This window comes from Hemitrygon akajei, chromosome 8, assembly GCF_048418815.1.
Source record: "Hemitrygon akajei chromosome 8, sHemAka1.3, whole genome shotgun sequence".
NCBI classification, from domain to species: domain Eukaryota; kingdom Metazoa; phylum Chordata; class Chondrichthyes; order Myliobatiformes; family Dasyatidae; genus Hemitrygon; species Hemitrygon akajei.
This window is the reverse complement of record NC_133131.1, coordinates 44,831,449-44,851,315: the sequence shown is the minus strand read 5'-3', so window position 1 is coordinate 44,851,315 and position 19,867 is coordinate 44,831,449. Positions and strand designations below refer to the sequence as shown.

The 19,867-nt window shown below is 40.3% G+C and overlaps 1 protein-coding gene across 1 annotated transcript in view; it reads right to left on the bottom strand.

Moving 5' to 3' along the window:
- Positions 1–202: 202 nt before the first annotated feature.
- Positions 203–19,867, bottom strand: part of orai2 (ORAI calcium release-activated calcium modulator 2) — a 59,229-nt gene continuing 39,564 nt past the window's right edge. The window contains exon 2 of the mRNA XM_073053759.1: positions 203–3,948. Coding sequence (XP_072909860.1) covers positions 3,397–3,948 — 552 coding nt within the window. The 3' untranslated portion in view covers positions 203–3,396. The remainder of the gene's footprint in view (positions 3,949–19,867) is intronic.

The following is a 19,867-nucleotide window of genomic DNA, read 5'->3' as shown; positions in this document are numbered from 1 at the left end:
AAAGTAGGCTTTTGGTGTTTTGTGGGAAGTGGGAGCTAATTTGGTGTTTGGTAACAGGCTGGGCAAAATCTTAAAAACATGTCTTAGCAAAGCTGCATTAATGGCAGAGAATATTTCATACATAGGATCACCTTATGAAATATTGCAGTGCACAAGCACAGCATTCAGGAAGCAAAGTTAACAAGCTTCTGATATTACAAAATATTTTTGACAATACTTTATTTCAAATGCAACCTACATTTCTTCAACAGTTACACAGATAATAAAATATTAAATGGTGCTATACACAGTTTGCTGTACTTACAGGGGTCACAAGCAGAAAATACTGATCAAAGTACCAGTAAAGATTTTGCATTTCAAAAAACAGCCACAGCTTAATAACCCAGGGCTTTGATTTACAAAGCTGAAGATAATATAGCAATTGTTGTCTCTTTTTCAAGTTACTGTAGCAGTAGGTTTGTAATGCTGCACAGAGAATAAATACAACATCTTGGTATCAAGCCACAGAAGTGTACAAATTCAAGAATTAAGACAATTAAGTGTTCAAATAGAAAACATAATAGGCTGGCATATACCATACACGAGAAAGCTTAAGACTACACTTTGCCTGATTCAAGTACAATCAGACAATAATGTAAAGGAAACACCTGTAATTGTATACTGAAACTATTGTAGGTCACTGGTTTCAGTAACAAGGCCACAATTACACAAGTCAAAACATGCAATATCTGCACTGGTAATTTGGTGTGTGCAAACTTCTTAAGCAGTCCCTCAAGGATGACTTAGTCCTTCTCAAGTTCTGATGTGGCTGAAGAGTCTGACGGGACATCTGCAAGCCCTACCACGTGGAACGGGCATGATGGCAGGGAAGACGGATGGGTATTAAGGCTGCTTATTCAGCTATAAGTGCATGGTGCTCACATGCTCTCATCACACAGACAGCTTTCCCAATTCTCCTCCCCCCAATATGAGCAGTATTGGGCTAGGGATTACAATGACTCACTGACAATGTTACACTCCTCCCAGGAGGCTTCGAGAATGCCTCTGAAGAGGTTTCTCTGTACAGTACTCCTGACAATCTCTTGCAACAGACCATGGAGTAGGGTGCTTCTTTCAAGAGTCTGGTGTCAGGCAAGCAGATACTATGGAATGCAGCAGAGCTGGGGAACATGATCAAAGTTTCATAACTGGGTTGTTTGAGAGAGGGTGCTGAGAATGATTTACTCTGTCTGCAAAATCCATTGACAAGGTAAGTTAACAATGTCAGTGTGCTCTCTCATGCCTGGCACCGAAATTTCACGGTACAGATGGAAATTTTCCTGTGCTTTGCTGTTTTTCATGTCTCCAAAACAAAGAGAGGGATTTGATTGGCCAGGAGCTCCATCTCCGGGATAAGACAAGCATGATCCATGTTTTCTAGATCCTACAGTGGAGTCTGAATGTTGGGAGCAATATAGTGCAGGTTGCTAGATAACCTTTGTCTTCTTGGTCAGTATAAGACCCATTCTTTCATATGTACAGGGACTTCGATTATCAGTCAGCCAAGCCTTGGACTGCAGTTTTTGAGTGTGCATGTACGCAATGGCTGCCTGTATAGTGTAAACAGATGACTGCAGTTGGGATGATAGAGGTTCTGAAGGCATTCATTCATTCATTCATTCCACTCCAGTGTAAAGCTGGTTAAAGGAGAGATGCCGTAACGTGAGGAAGATGAAGAGTTTTGGTGCAATGACACTACCTTGCTCGAGTCCAGTCTGACACTGAGCTTCCATCTGTGCTGGACTTGTTAGAATCACGTCTTGCTGTTACTGTCACTGTGTAGCAGATGTAAATTTGACTAAATTGGCAGCCCTCAAAATCTGTATTTTATAATTCCTGAAACCAATCTGTTCACTCACCAGTAAATTCTTAGTCCCCTCACCATTTATAGTTGTAATATAGCGAAGTCTCCTTCACACCAGTAAATACCTGAAGGCAATGCAGGAGGAACACCATTCTCAAGCCTACAAGAACTTCATCAGGAATTACACATTTTCAACACAGAATTCTCCAAAACATAAAGGTGAACATAATTAGGTATTAAAACACCAGTCTTCATAATCACTTTCTGCTGTTCCTTTCCAGAGTCCGGTAATAAAACAGGATCCAAAATTCCATGTTTTGCATTTCATTATCAGAATTGGCTCAGTTAAGGTCACTTGTTTGCTCCAGATCCCAAGCAAGAAGTTTTTACTTTTTTTAATAGCTGACATTTTAAGAGCTAGCTGAAATTCAGCATCTTAATGACATTATGACAAATAATTGTCCCATTATTAAGATTTGGTAAATTAAAGTACTGAAACTGTAAGAGAAGGAAGCCAATTCCAGAGCAGGACACTTCTGTGGTTAAAAACTGAGGAAGAATTGAGGAAATGATAAATCATCCTGTCCAGATAGAACAAAGGCATGCATGATTTGAAATTGATTTTAAAAAAAATCTCTTCCTCTTTGCACAAGTTCTCCCTTACCAAGTCTAAAAAACTGACAGCAGAGTACATCTAACTTGTTTAAAGCAACATCAGCTGAGGTCAAAAGAAATTGTACAATACTCATTGGGATGTGGGGCATTACATTAAATGGGGTTACACAGATCAGGATTTTAATCTATTACTAATATGATGGTACTTGTACTGGAGTGTCAATGTGACAATACAGAATGAAATGCCACATGTGGGATCATCCCAGAACAGCAATGCTACACGCTCTGAAGACTATTATACTTTTATTATCAATGGACGCAGGGTTAACTCCAACTTGGATCTGGTGTAGGACAATAAGCTGTTGGTTAGCAACAGTATTGAGCAGAGGGATCTGAAGTAAACTGTGACCACCCAGAACAATGGCAAGCACCAATCCTGCTTAAATTCAACAATTTCTATCTTCTGATCCATTATAGTTTTTCAATATTGGTCTGATCAGCCCTCCACCCTTTGTACCAGCAGGTTAAGCAAGCTGCACTGTACAACAAAGTAACTGGACAAAAATTGGAATTAGTTTATGTTCTGGTTGTCCAGTTTAATCTGGACAGGTGCCTCTGAAGAGTTCAACCCTGCAATAAACTTTTGACAGTGACCATTTGCTGCTCACTGGTATGACATCAGTGCAACCTGAACCAGTTTAGTACATCCATATGATTTCCAGCCTACACCTGGATTCTGTATCAAACAGAAAGACTGCTTTCTTTTAAGACAATGCAGAAAATACTGTAAAATCACAAAGCCACATAAAAGCCACATTTGTAAACTTGAATTCCTGTAAATGACAGGAGAGCCCATTTGATATTTGTAATGGGCTGCAGAAGCTTGGAATTTCAGAATGATTCTGACCAATTAATTTATTTTCTTCCTTGTTAATTTTTCAAACCACTTGCAGGGTCCGGTCATGCCCATCCAACTGTACTTTCAGTTTGTGCAGTTCCTCAATTTCCTGATTGTGACGCTCTGTTTTGTGCCCTACTAGTGATCGGTAAAAATGGATGGTAAATATCACAAAAATAAGGCCCACTGGTGCCATGATAATAGTGGATGTCAAAGCTGCATCTCGTCCAGTGTGTCTTTCTCCAGACTCGGCTACAACATTCTCGCTGTTCTTCCTCCGATTACTGTCAACTGGGAGGAACTTAATCCAACAAAGCAACACCACCTCCATGAGGAAGAGAATGATGCCTAGAGCTGTTGAGAAGCCCCAGGCCAGCTCGATATAGTAATGCATACGCTCGTGGGGTGACTCATTGACAGAGTTGAGATTGTGTATGTTGCTGACTGCTTCAACATTAGGGAGAATACAAGTGCTGATCAAGAGAGCGAAGAGGTGGACAGCGACCAACACTGTCGTGCAGGCACTGAAGGCAATGAGCAGGAACTTGGGATAGGTGTAGTCCATCTCCAACTGAACTTCAACCATGGCCACCTGTAAGAAATAAAGTGAAATAACTTTAATTAAATTCTCACATGGAAATCACACGATTAATATGGATAATATCATGTTAGTGTGCCAGGGAGTGATCGTTTGTGCTGGGGCAGTGTGAAGGGTTGTTTTTGGATACAAATAGAGCCTCCTGTATTCACAGCAAAATGAAGACTTCTGCTTACTGAAAACAGGAAGATCAATGAATGCTCCCTTATGAACAAAGCTTATGGACAGAAGGAGTAGGGTTCCTAAAGAACAGATTGCTGTCTCCAATATAACTGAGCAATAGGTATGTTACCAACATAACTAAAACCAGCAACAGGCCAACCTGCTTCAGTTACTTACTCACAAACAAGAGAAAATGGGCAGATGCTGGAGATCCAAAGCAACACACACAGAATGCTGGAGGAACTCAGCAGGCCAGGCAGCATCTGTGGAACAGAGTGCAGTCGATGTTTCGGGACTGCCAAAGGGTTTCTGCCCAAAACGTTAACTATACTCTTTTCCATAGGTGCTGCCCGACTTGCTGAATTCCTCCAGCATTTTGTGTGTGTTGCACAGCTATTTTCACTGCTGCTCAGCAACCAAAAATACAAACGTAGCTTTGCAAAAGGCTAAAATGTTAAACCTTTCATGAAATTGTGAATAAACATGATGAGATTTCAGATTAACGTAACAGGATCTACTGCTATAATTTTAACTTTGCCAAGCTGGTCCCTTCACTGTACGGTATTCTTATCAAGATAATATTACAGGGTCTGGTTTATTTTGGCACATTTTTGTCAGCAACATTCTAGAGCTAAAATTAAAGATGCTGATAAAACTCTGAATAAGACCTGTGCTATCTAGATGCGGATTAACTCCAATATTTTTACGAGAATATATTACTGGCAAGCTCATTTTTTGGCATGTTCCACTAGAGAGTTCAATATTCTCCTTTCAAAAACAAAACTAAAGGGAGAAATACACAATAGTATTTTTCATGGAATTATTCCCTGGCAACTCTATGGCAGGATCAGGCCAATAGAACCAAGTTTTTAAAAACTATAATCAAAAAGCTGAAGGAATTTACAGCTAGGTGCAGAATCAATGCTCAAATGGTGATAAATGATGTCTGTGTGATACAGCTAATCAGTTTGATTAATGAGAGATTTACACTAGTTTTTAAAGCAATTGTTTAGGTTAGTAACTCCAGAGAATTAGACAGATTGCCTATTATCAAAGTTTCATTTTATTATCAATGTATGTATGCAAAATACAACTCTGAGATTCGTTTTCTCCAGTCGTGAAACACAGAAAAACCGCGGAAGTCATTGGAAAAAAAAGACATCACCAACACCCCCCCCCCCCCAACGCACACACACAGAAAGAAGAAACAAAAACTCACAAACCCCAAATCGCCAGCCCTCACTCGCACAAAAACTAACATTTCACCCACACAGAAAACACCATCATCAGGCCCCAAACCCCCAACCACCTCCCTCACACAAAAAACTAATATATCGTCCACACGGAGAAACGGCAAAAAGAAAATCAAACCCCAAACCCTCAGCCCACCAATCAACAAAAAAAGAATGGCTGAAAACACAGATAGAAATTACTTAGAACCAAAAGAGGCCAATATGATTAGACAGGAGAAACACGTCTAGTTACACCTCTTCAAAGCTAAGTTTAATCAGTAATGAGAGTTTATTTTTTGCAGGCTCTTCAGGTAATTATCACTGGTTAATTGTATTTTAGGACAGTTCTGTTTTCACCCACTCCAAAGGCATTTGGATCAAGAAATGACCCACAGTGAAATTCTGTTCTCAGTACAAAGATAATTTCAAACATAATGGCCAAAAATTGGTATTAATGGTATGCTATTGGCAGTTATTGTTGACATTTTCTGGATCTTACACTGATGTCTTAGTATTGTCATGATTCCAAGTGGTAAGGTCCTACCACTTTATTTTTTGGGATAGGGCAGAGGGTTGTTCGTGTGGGGGGGGGGGGGGCACGGGGCAAAAGGAAGAACATGGCATGTGAAATAAACACAATAGCCAAGTCAAACCTCCTAATATGGTTACTTCTGCAAAGCCTTGACATGAAACACCAATGTCCTTGTATGGGTAAGCCTACAAAAAGTAGTGGGTACAGCTCAGTCTATCACAGGTAAAGCCATTCAGCATATTTACCTATAGCACTGTCACAGGAAAGCAGCATCCATTATCAGGGACCCCCACCATCTAGGCCCTGCTCACTTCTTGCTACTGCCATCAGGAAGGTGATACAGGAACCTCAGGACCTGCATCTCCAGGTTCAGGAACAATTATTACCTCCCAACCAGTGGGGATAACTTCACTTGCCCCATCACTGAACTGGACTCATTTTGAAGGACTCCATGTTATGTTCTTGATATTTATTACTATTTCCTTTCTTTCCCCCCTTTCTTTTTGATTTGCGCTTTGTTTTTTTTTGCACATTGGTCATTGTCTGTCCTGCTGGATGTGATCTTTCATTGATTCTATTGTGTTTACTGTGATTGCCCGTAAGAAAAAGAATTTCAGGGTTGTATATGGTGACATATGTACAGTCGGCCCTTCTTATCTGCGGGTTCCGCGTGCGCGGATTCAACCAACCGTGGATCAGGAAAACCCGAAAGTTCTCTCTCCAGCACTTGTTGTTTAAGTATGTACAGACTTTTTTTTCTTGTCATTATTCTCTAAACAATGCAGTATAACAACTATTTTACATAGCATTTACATTGTATTGGGTATTGTAAGTAATCTAGAGATAAGTTAAAGTATACAGGAGGATGTGCATAGGTTACTGTGGATCAGGATCGTAAAAAACGGAAGCTCTCTTACTAAGTAAGTCGGAACAGCTACATCTGGTATTATTTAGCGTCAGTCAAACGTTTGTCTTAGTATATAGTATATATTTCACCTTTCAATGCATATAAAACACTTAAGAAACGTATCCACTTCAATAATTAAACCACTGCATTAGTAATTGTAGCTTTCATCGGGGCAGGGCCCTTCTCACTTTAACCTTTAAAATTGTTCCGATCGTTGACCGACTGTAGCTTAACGCTTTTCCAATGACCGACGGCATTTCACCTCTTTCCCACTGTTTTATTATTTCCACTTTATTTTCAATTGTGATTGTGACTATTTTCGTGAACCAAAACACCACGGATTCAGAGGTCTGCCGGGTCCTAAAGTCCACCGCACTGAGACAGGTTAAATAAGGGACTTGTGCATCTGCGGTTTTTGGTATCCGCAGGAGGTCCCAGAACCCATCCCTCGCGGATAAGGAGGGCCAACTGTATGTTGATAATAAATTCACTTTGGCTTTGACATTGAGAAAATTCAAAGTAATGATAATGAATGAACTCAATTAGTATGTCATAATTAAAAAAAATAAAATCACTCTAAAATAGTTATAATACAAACATAACTCAAAAATGTAAACCACTTCTACATATTTTCCTCCTTGACAGCTGTTGCTCTCTATTCACGAGAACATGAACGTACGAAACAGTAGTAGGCCATTTGGCCCATCAAACCTACTCTGCTGGTTGCTAGTCTGATGTTGATCTGCTGGAGATGGTCATTAGCCCTAGTACTTGCGTCTGTTCTCCACAACTCTCAACCTCCCTAAAGGCCCAAAGTCTATTTGGCTTTGGATCCTTTCACAGTTCACAGTTCTCTAGAATTACTTAATCTCTTCCATTTTAAGATTGCTTCTTCTGAAACAATACTTCCTTACTTTAAATTTCTGCACAGATTGCCCTCTCAGATCCCTTGAAAACAAGATAGTTTTAATTTTTTCTAAATTCTAATGTGCATTGTCCAACTTTAATTATTTATTTATTGAGATACAGCATGCAATTGGCCCTTCCAGCCACACCGCCCAGCAACCCCCGATTTAATCCTAGCCTAATCAGGGGACAATTTACAATGACCAACTAACCTACCAACTGGCAAGTCTTTGGACTGTGGAAGGAAACTGGAACACCCACAGGAAACCCATGCGATCATGGGGAGATTTACAAACTCCTTACAGGCAGCCTGTCCTAACCCTTTCAATGAGCCTGCTACCATATAAGCTAATTTCACCTAATATAGTACAATCAAAATTATACCAGGTATGCCAAATATGATCTCATGGATATACTGAACTGTAGTGGGACTTGACTGCTTTTCTACACTATTCCTTTTACACTAAAGGTCAACTTTTCATTTGCTTCCCTAATGCACCTTGCTTCATGTATGAGAATAACCACATCTTGTCCCAATTAAAACATATTTTATTTATGTATACTAAAAATTATAATCATATTTCACATTATAATCAATCTGCAATTTGCTCGAGCTATCCAACATCCTTTTGCAGACATGTCCTTTTCACAACCTGCATTCCTAATAAACCCGTGTCAGGTCTGACTTGGTACAAGTGCAGCGTAATTGCTAGAAAGCATCAGTCCTTGTGCTCTGCCACTCGATAATTTCAAGGAATGAATGCCGGAGCATAGCTTAAAATTTACTCAACTGGCAAGGCAAACCAAACATCCTGATACTTACAGGACAATGACACTTCCCTACATTTCCTGGTTCCACGTGTCTTGTAAATCTTTATTCACAGTGTCTTCATTTAATAGTTTCCAAAAAATATTGTCTAATCCTTTTTGGTTCACTGCTGGGCTGTGTTTCATGCACAAGGCCAGCATTTTTGCTCATCCCTGAATGCCCTTTGGATGCTGACACATCTTTCTGCTGCACTCTTTCAAGGGTAAATCTTCCTACTTGTTGGTGACTTAATCAATATCTATTTAAAAGTTTGGGGTCTCACCAAAAATGTTCAACTATAGAAACTGATATGGGATTCAACTACAGAGAATGATATGGACAATGGGGTTATGTTGACTTCTTGTTCCCGATTAAAACAACTAACGATTAAATTTAAACTATTCTATTTGTCTTGAGAGTTCTCATCTGTGATCCTGATCGCAGTTTACAAGCACTCATGACACTGCACAGCCCAGCCGGAAGCATTTCAAATTAGTCGGCCACTTTAACCGGGCCTATTTGAAGAAAATTGTGCCCAATTATCACCAGCACGTAACCTGTTGCACCAGAGGTCCCATCACACTGCTTCACTACGATAATTGCTGCCAAAGGAACATCTACTAAATACTGGTGGTGAGTAATTATACAATCAATTATTTTGTGTTTAATTATTGTAATAAATTTGGGCCAATTTGTAGAAATCTGTTTTTATTTTCACCATAAAGAGTCTTTTCTGTTGATCAATGTCAAAAAAGCCAAATTAAATCCACCGTAATTAAATGTCAAAACAATAAAACATGAAAACTTCTGGGGGGGGGGGGGAATGAATACTTTTTATAGGCATTGTATATATTGCTATTTATATCTGCATTTGCACAATTTGTTTACAGCTAACAGTTCCTGATGTTTAAAGTTACTGTTCTATAGATTTGCAAGTATGCCTGCAGGAAAAGAATCTCAGGGTTGTATGTGGTGACATATATGTACTCTGATAATAAATCTTACCTTGAGCTTTGAACTGAGGATCTACTATTCCATGCTAACCTACTGTATGTACCATTCTCATGTACAAAATACATAGATCAATTTTAATAATGTCAGCACTTTATATATCTGTAGCCTTGCCAGAATAAACAGTTCTGGCTTGAAAGGTAAAATTACAGGAGACTTGGAGTTTGTGAAGGTAGATGCTGTGAAATAATTAAACACCATCTGAAGCAAAACAAGATTAAATTCACATTCTACCGTTCACATTGCTCTTCACAGATTCAAGTGTCACACCAAAATAAAGCTGCACTGCTCCATCTAAAAATATAATTAATGTTAATGTCTGCAGTTTAGATTACAGTAAATTCAGGTTCCAGCGCACCTCATAACCACTGATGCGTCAACAAGAAAACAGGCAATATTGCTACATACAATAACCAATCCAAAGTATCAGCTGACATTGGATTACACGGTCAGTCACCACTTTATCAAAGGGTCCTTCTGAAAATGGTACTCTATAAAATGCTTTGCTATAACATGGATCCAGTCATTAATGAGAACGCTTCTATGGGTAATAAGTGTGGCGTGCATCTTTGAGCAAAGCATGATAAAGAAGTGTATCTGCTTGTGCATGCACGGAGTGGATGAGAAGGTGCACATGTGCAAGAGGAGGTGTGCGCATGCATGGTGGAGAGAGCATCTGCAAAAGTGTGTAATTGTATTGACTAGTTTGGAAATTAAGAAGTAATCCATTCAGCCCTTCATGTTGCTGGTCATTTTTTCCATACTCTCTCCATATCCACTTAAGTCCTTACAAAAAATATTCAGTGACTTGTCTCCACTGTCCTGTATGGGCAAGGATTCTGGAGGCTCACCACTAAGTAGAGGAATCACTCCTTAACCAAAGTCCCTGTATTCTGATCCCCATCAAACATTCAGTCCGTTTAGTCCTGTTAGATCTTTGAACATCATTAAGCACAGGTCAGGGAGTCTACCACAGAATTAATGCCCCTATTTAATTCTCAGACTGTGCTGGGTTAACTGATGTTGAAGGGTTACAATAACTGAGCCAGTTACTCAGTTACTCAGATAACTCAGGGACAACAATCATCTACCCCAGGAAATGGAAACTTATTTGGATTCCTCTTACCACTACTTCCAGCTCTAAATTATGTGTGGGGATATTATGGCATGAACGTTATCAGGTTCAACTCCAGTCACGTGATAAACAGCTTGGGCTGACACTGTCGGAGGCAGCCGTACACAAATAAAAGAGAAGCATGTACAGGAATTGCTTACATTTTTACCAGCCACACAGCTCAGAGAGGAAATTTTCCCTCGCATTAGTAGCTGAAGTGATGTAAACAAACTAACTAAATGAATAATGGCTGAAAATAGCAACAGGGTCACGGATGGCAATTAATCCTCACTCACTGAACTGTACAGCAAACCAACCATTTGTCATTATTTAAATGACAATCTAGTTTAATCATATTTAACGCCTTAGTCCATGGGGCTCAGCTTTGAGAGTGGCTGGCACCAGTTCAAGCTAACAAGCTGAGTAAAGGAAAAAGGAAGTGTTTTGTTGAAAACTAGATTTGGGAGTCATTGTGCAGATCTTGAAACTTGTTGAAACTATGGCCAAATATGGCTAGAGCCATCAGCTAGTCTATCAGATGCTTCAGTGGACAGCTGGACAGATGAAGCAGAAAGAAGGAGAGAGTTCCTCCAGCTCCACAGGTACAAGAAGTCCTCCAGGGTAATGCTAAAGTGGCCATGGAAGAAGATAGCTGCCAAGGTCAAAGTCCTTACATATATGGTCAAGGTCAACAAATAAACAAAGTTCAAAGCAAATCTATTATCAAAGTATATATATGTCACTATCTACTACCCCGAGATTCGTTTCCTGCAGGCATTCACAGTAGATGCAAAGCATCACAATGCAATCAATATCAAACTACTCACAAAGAAAGACAAATAACTAAATAAAAACAAATCGATAATGATGATCTGTAGAGTCCTTGAAAGTGAGTCCATTGGTTGTGGGAACAGTTCGATGTTGGGGTGAGTAAAATTATCCGGTCTGGTTGAGAAGCTTGATAGTTGAAGGGTTATAACTGTCCCTGAACCTGGTGGTGAAGCTCCTGTACTTCCTTTCTGATGGCAGCCATGAGGGAAGAGCGTGTCCTGGATGGAGGGGGGTCCTTGATGACGGATGCTGCTTTCTTGTGGCAGAGCTCCTTGTAGATGTGCACCGTAGAGGGGAGGGCTTCCCTTGTGTACGGACTGGACTCCGTCTACTCCCTTTTGTTGACTGTTCCATTCATGGACGTTAGAGTTCCCATACCAGTCCATGATGTAACCAAGTTCAAGTCAAGTTTAACTGTCATTCAACCATACATGAATATAGCCAAACGAAACAGCATTACTCCAGGGTGAAGGTGCAAAACAGTGTCAACAGTCATACACGGCATGTATAGCACATAAGATAGCCATAACACAAAAGAATTCAAGTCTAAGTCCATGAATATTGCAGCAGTCTGCAGTCGAACACAATACATCTTATCTTCTGCTGAGTGAACACTGGAGAGCAGCACCAAAGCTGCCAGCATGCATGCCATACCACACAGCCTCCAGCAGCAAACAGGCAACATGTCAGCTTGAGGCCTTGTCCTCACAGCACCCAGTCAATACACACTCCACCTATAAAATTATCAAAGTTTCAGATGACATGCTGAATCTTTGCAAACTTTTAAGAAAGTAGAGGCTTTGCCGTGCCTTTTTGTAACAGCACTTATGTGCTGGACCCAGGACAAATCCTCTAAAATGATAATCATTGAGGAATTAAAAGTTACTGACCCTCTGATGAGGATGAACTCACGGACCTCTGGTTTCCTCCTCTTGTTGTCATTAATCAGCTCTTTGGTTTGGCTGATATTGAATGAGAGGTTGCTGTCGTTAGCACCATTCAGCCAGATTTTTAATCTCCCTTCTACATGCTGATCCATCACCACCCTTGTTTCGGCCTACAACAGTGGTGTGATCAGCAAACTTAAATATGGCATTGGAGCTGTACTTACATAGTCCTAAGTATAACGAGAGGGGCTAAGTATGTAGATTTGTGGTGCACTGTGCTGAAGGTGAGTTTGGAAGAGATGCTGCTGCCAATTTGAACTGAACAGGTGGGGTCTGGAAGTGGGGAACAGTTTAAAGCTGACGATTCCTTTCCTACCACAGATGCTGCTCGACCTGTTGAATTCCTACCAGCAGATTGCTTGCAGCTCAAAATTCCAGCATTTGCAGTTGTGTCTCAGCAAATACATTTTCAAATCACATCTCCTTTATTGATACATTAAACACTGCTCGATGAAATATACTCAACCCCTACCCATCTCCATCAGTCAGGACATGGACCCAACAATCAAATGCCTTATCACCTCCTCACTTCCTTGCAGAAAACATTCAACACACAAGGAATGCAGACAGGCTAAACAATAAATGATTTGGCCAAATTCCACAGATGGAACAACATAAAAAAATGAGGCAACCCATTTTGGGGGAGAAAAAAGCAGATAAGTATTTTTTTTAAATACTGAAAAATTTTAAATTGTGTTTTCACAGGGAGATGGAGGTCCCTTACAGAAATCACAAACTTAATGTGGAGGTACCTCAACCAATTAGGACAGGAATGTTGGGCTTTACAAGATCATCTGAGTGTGAGAAATATCTTAGAACTTATTAGAGCCAAAGTAAGATTTCATTTGGAATACTGTTTACAAGTCTGATTTCCCTACTTAGAGTAGGATATACTTGTAAAAGAGGGAGTGCAGTGAAGTTTTGACAGATCGAGCTGGGCTTGTCAAAAGTGGAAAGATTAAGCAGACTGGACCTATACTCTAGTAGAATTCCAAAGAGGGTGAACGGATGGAAACACAATACTCAGTCAGGGCTTAACAGGACAATAGGGATAGTGTTTCCTTTGTTGACAGGAGTGTTTGGTACCAGAAGTCACAGTCTCAAAGAGGGGTCAGCCATTTAGGATTAAGACGAGAAATTTTGGTTTTTCCATCCAGAGGAGTCTATCACTTGAATTCTTTACCCAGTGTGTGTGTGATAGGGTTTGCTGTTCAGTTTTCTTTCTTTGCATTCTTCCTGACATTTAGCATTCTGAGAGGAATGGAACCCAAAGCTCCAATTTTTGTGAGCAACTAGACTTGGATGATTTTTGTAAGCAAGACAGGGATGTGATGCTGAGGCTTTATAAGACCCTAAGATCATAAGATATAGAAGCAGAAGCAGGCCATTCGGCCCATTGAGTCTGCTCCGCCATTCAGTCATGGGCTGAACCAATTCTTCCAGTCATCCCCACTCCCATGCCTTCTCCCCATACCCTTTGATGCCTTGGCTTATCAAAAATCTATCTATCTCTGCCTTAAAGACACCCAATAACTTGGCCTCCACAGCCACTCGTGGCAACAAATTCCACAGATTTACCACCCTCTGACTAAAGTAATTTCTCTGCACCTCAGTTCTAAAAGGACGTCCTTCAGTCCTGAAGTCATGCCCTCTTGTCCTAGAATCCCCTACCATGGGAAATAACTTTGCCATATCTAATCTGTTCAGGCCTTTTAACATTCAGAATGTTTCTATGAGAATCCCGTCATTCTCCTGAATTTCAGGGAATACAGCTCAAGAGCTGCCAGAGGTTCCCCATACTGTAACCCTTTCATTCCTGGAATCATTCTTGGGAATCTTCTCTGAACCCTCTCCAATGTCAGTATATCCTTTCTAAAATGAGGAGCCCAAAACTACACACAATACTCCAAGTGTGGTCTCACGAGTGCCTTACAGAGCCACAACATCACATCCCTGCTCTTATATTCTATACCTCTAGAAATGAATGCCAATATTGCATTCGCCTTCTTCACAACTGACTCAACCTACAGGTTAACCTTTAGGGTATCTTGCACAAGAATTCAGAAGTCCCTTTACATCTCTGCATTTTGAATTTTCCCCCATCTAAATAATAGTCTGCCCATTTATTTCTTCCACCAAAGTGCATGACCATACACTTTCCAACATTTTCCAACACATAAGGCATAGGTGAGGCTTCACCTTGAGTATTGTGAACAGTTTTGGGCCCCTCATCTTAGAAAAGATGTGCTGGCATTGGAGAGGGTCCAGAGGAGGTTCACAAGGATGATTCCAGGAATGAAAGGGTTATGATACGAGAAATGTTTGATGGCTCTGGGCTTGTACTCACTGCAATTCAGAAGGATGGTGGGTGGGGGGGGGGGGGGGGGGAAATCTCATTGAAACCTTTTGAATGCTGAAAGTCCTAGACAAAGTAGATGTGGAAAGGATGCTTCCCATGGTGGGAGAGTCTAGGAAAAGTAGGCACAGCCTCAGGATAGAGGGGTGCCCTTTCGAAACAGAGAAATGGAAAAATTTCTTTAGCCAAAGGGTGGTGAAATTGTGGAATTTCTTGGCACATGCCATTGTTGAGGCCAGGTCATTGGGTGTGTTTAAGGAAGGGATTGATAGGTTCTTGATTGGACATGGCATCAAAGGTTACAGGGAGAAGGTCGTGAACTGGGGTTGAGGAGGAGATAGGAAAAAAGGATCAGCCATGATTGAATGGCGGAGCAGACTCGATGGGCCAGATGGCCTAATTTTTCTCCTGTCTTAAATTAGGGCATAATTCAAAACCAAAAATGAAACAAATTACTCAACTAGCCTAATGGCTTCTTTAAATTGCACAGGTTTAGAATCTTCTTGTTGCTGCTAACTGGTGATGCAGGATTTAAGTGCATCTTTGAAGTTCAAGTTGCTAGTGTTACAACAATACAGGCCACCCCTGGAATACATGTGTCCAAGAACTTCTATAATATTCAATTCGAAAGCCTGACAAACATACATACATTTGTTTGTACATATGATAGAACTAATTTTTCTCTCTCTCCATTTTTACTAATTGCTTCTCAGTCTTTTGAATTCTGTGCCACTCATTACAATATTGTGGAGGTATGGTTTCCATGGAGTGACTTTTGTGTATTTTTCAACTTACACGCACACAATCACCATATGTCCCAATGTTAAAACAGAACCCATTTGTTACTCTGGCATGGCCTGTGCTGTCTAACAAGGCCTGCCATGCTGCCATCCTTCACAATATGACAGACAACAAAAGAATGTGCTACAAGTCACATGCACACGCATCACCCAGCAGTTATATATTGTTCTTATAAATTTTGTAAGCGTTAGGTAGATGGCATAAGGATCACAATGCAGTTGACGTGAGGTGGAATTGCTCTGCTGGGATTCAACAACAAATCAAATGTCTCCCTTCTGAGTCATAATCCATAGTTAAGCAAATTCAATTCAAATTGGTACCTGTAGCATCCAAACAGACATTATGGACCCAAACTTAATTGATTTTGGAAGAAGTGATCACAAAAATGAAATGCTCAATAAAAATTGAAATTGATCAGAAGAGGAAGACAGTTTCACATTTTATAGCTGATTTTAACCTTTACAGAACGTTGAGCCATGAAAAATATTGATACCTTGTATGAAAGGGGGAACACTGGTATTATTGGAAATTTTAAATATTAACATATTTCTGAAGCATCAGGTCATTTGGCAAATGTGGAGACAGTAACAGAATTGAACCTTACATCAAATTTTTTTAAGAAGTGCTGCAGATGTAAAAGGTTTTAATAATATAGGAGAGACTGCAGATGCTGTAAATCTGGAACATCATACAAAAATGCTGTCAGGCAGCATTTATGGAGAGAAATGAACTTTTATCAGACTCATCAGGGCTGGAAAGAAGGAAGCAGAAGCTAGGAGAAGGGGAGGAGCATGAGCAAACAGAAATGTTGTCTGTCAGATTCCATCTTGTTTATCCCTTTGCTTCTTCCATCCATCACCTCACAGTTTCTCACATCATTCCCACTTCCAATCTTTCCCCCCACTATCTACCCATTTCCTGCCATTACCTACATTCACCCATTATCTGCCAACAACTCTCAATCCCCACATTCGACAACCACCATCAAGAGCAAGTTCATCCCGCTACTGGTAAAACTTGGAACTGGAACTTCTACTGCACATTCCAGCCATTTTTGATGGCCGTGTTGACCTTAGTGTGGGGTCTTTTCTGGTTTCCCTTTAGACCATCTCTGTTTTAGAGATTTTTGATTTGCATTAGGAAGAATATGTCAAGAGGAGTGTCCTGCTTTGTAAATTTCCTTTTCCAAGGTTAAATGGGAGAATCCATTAGGATGTCTATGATTAGTTGTCCTATTGAATTCAATCTTCTAATTGTGTCCTCCAAGAAACAGAGCCCATCTCTGCATGCAGCTGTCAGTGAAAGGCCGTTCTGTGGTTTGAAATGGACACTAGTGGCTGTTGATCAGTAATAAGGATAGGCGCTCTCCCGAACAAGTGCTGGTTGAAACGTTTTACACAGCACACCAGACTCAAGGCCCCTTTGTCAAATCTGTGCGCTATTTTTCTCTGCAGTGATAAGAGAGAGTGACGCAAGGCTTGGAGTGCTCACTTCCATCACTCACAACATGTAACATGACTAACTACACCGTAAAGTGAGGCTTCACTGGACTATGTGGATCATAATGTCTGTGCCATTTCCGGTGCCTTGTGGAAAGTCACATCACACAGCTTTGTCCATTGCTATTTCTTCCTAAATCTGTAGAAATAGGTTCAAGGGGTGGAGCACAGTACCCAGGTTAAGCAGGAACCTGTTATTGACAAATATTAAAAAGGATCGTAACTGTGACACATCCTTTGGCCTTGGGACATCCAACCCTCTAGAATTTTCTCAGCATACTTGTGTGTCAATGGGGTGACCACAGTAAGTGATGCTTGGTTTAATTCATACTGTTGTGCTGCACTCTGAGTCCGTAATCTTCTAATCTTTTTTAAACACTTCTGATGTTTTGGAGATCCTACTCCAATTGTAACTTATTATAGTGTTTAAAGTCCACTTTGCTGTAGTGTTTTCCTCCAGAAAGGTTTCCAAAGATATCCTTTATCCTAGCCAAAGGGTACAGGCCCATCCTCCCTGGCTACTGGGACCACTGGTGTTGCCCATCGTCTCCATTCAACCTTCAAAAGAAGTCCCTCAGCCTCCATAAAATCTGGCTCACTGGCTATTTATCATGGATGGTATATGGAACCAGAGATTTTATAAAACCTGAGTGTGGCATTTTTATTTAGCATTCTTAATTTGCTTCCAACTGACTATTACACGAGATGTAGCATGCAAATTGCAGGTAGATCTCCACTCAAGTTGTACCTTGTCTCAGCCACTCACAAGCCCACAATGCTAGCCCTCCTATTTTTACCACGTACAAGTCTAATGTGGCTTGTTGGTTGTTGTATCTCACTGTTGCTAATGCAATTCTCAGAAGAGATGTCTTTTCTCCAGTAATAGGTTGGATATCTGCAGGCTTCAGTTCAGCATCTTTGAAATACCGGTCAAGATTCTATTTTAATTAATTTGCCATTCACTTGTGGTGAAATTTGTTGATTGTCTGTTGTTAGCTTTCACGTTGTAAATCTCAAGGTTACTGACACCCATATCAACGTCACTATCAAATTCTTCATCAATGGCATGCAAATTGGTGCTGCTCTTGAAATTGCAACTTTACTTTTTAATCATTTTCTCTTCTCTGTGCAGTTGATTTATTGCCTTCTAGACGTGCTCTTTGTATGTGTCCCACTTTGTTGCATTTTCTGCAAGTTTCACCTTTAAACCTACATTAGTCTGGTGTATATGAGCTCCTGCCACAACAGTAACACAATTTGTTCAGCCGGGCTGTTTTATGCTTAGACATTGATATTTTGTTCATGCTCACTTTCATTCCTGATGGCAACTCAATTGAGTATCTGGCTGCTGTTTCCATTAATACAGTGATTTCAACTGCTCTTAAATGTGAGTTGTGCATCAATTTGCCATCATTGAACTGAACAGTTCTTCAGCTCAGCGACGTACGCTGAAATGCACTCTGCTTCCTTTTGATTCCGCTGACAAAACTAATGCAATCTGCAATCAGTAATGGTTTTGGTTCCAAATATTCCTGCATTAGAGCATAGAACATTACAGCACAGTAAAGGCACTTGAGCCCATGATGTTGTACAGGCCTTTTAACCTACTCTAAAATCAATCTAACCTTCACTCCTACATAGCCCTTCAATTTTCTAACATCCATGTGCCGATGTAAGAGAGTTTCTTAAATGCCCCAGTGAATCTTCATCTACCACAACCCCTGGCAGGGCATTCCACACACTTACCACTCTCTGGGTATAAAACTTAGCTCTTACATCCCCTCTATACTTTCTTCTAATCGCATTAAAATTATGCACCCTCATCAAAAAAAGCTCTGGCTATCCATTATCTATGCCTCTCATCATCTTGTACAGCTCTATCAAGTCACTTCTTATCCTCCTTCTCTCCAGAGGGGGGGGAAAAAAACAGCTCACTCAAACTATCTTCATAAGATAGGCTCTCTAATTCAGGTAGTATTCTGGTAAGTCTCCTTTGCACCCTCTCTAAAGCTTCCTAATATTCCTGTAATAAGGCGATCAGAACTGAACACAGTATTCCAGCAACCATTTCTTGAATTACCATAAACTTGTCTCGGTGTTTTCTTTTTGCACAAAGGTATTGCCTTGCACATTTCTTTTTCCTCTGTATGGTTTAATTTATGGTCTGTGTGATATGTGAATCTACCATACATACTAACATGCATGTACTAACTGTACTTTTACCTCACCCTTCCTGTCCACATGCCAATAAACTTAACATGACTAAACTTGTTGCTCATCCCTGATGAGAGTCAGAGTCATAAAACACTACAGCACAGCGACAGGCCCTTCAGCCCATCTAGTCCATCCCATCAAACTGTACCCAGACCATAGTCCTCCCATCCAAATTTAACTAAAGTGATAATATTGAACCTGCACTCATCACTTGTGCTGGCAGCTCACCACCCCCTCTGAGTGAAGATCATCCCCCTCAGAAATATGACTGTCTCTGCATATGCCACGCTGTGTGTGTTTTTTTTAAACTCAACCATTCCTCACTGTGCTTTTTTTTTTAAAAAGAGAACTTAACAGCTCAATGTGCTTCAACAGTCCAATTGCCATCCCAGGTTTGTTTTAAAATTACCTCGTCGCCACTTATGTTTTGTGACTTCAAAACATTAAACTAATTTAAAAAGGAAAACTAGAGAGCCAAGAGATGCAAGTTTTAGTTCATGTTTACTTTAAGCAAGGCACACAATATGGTCGCATCATAATATATGCAATTCAATTTTTTTTAAAAACATAACTGGTAATGAATTATTTAAACA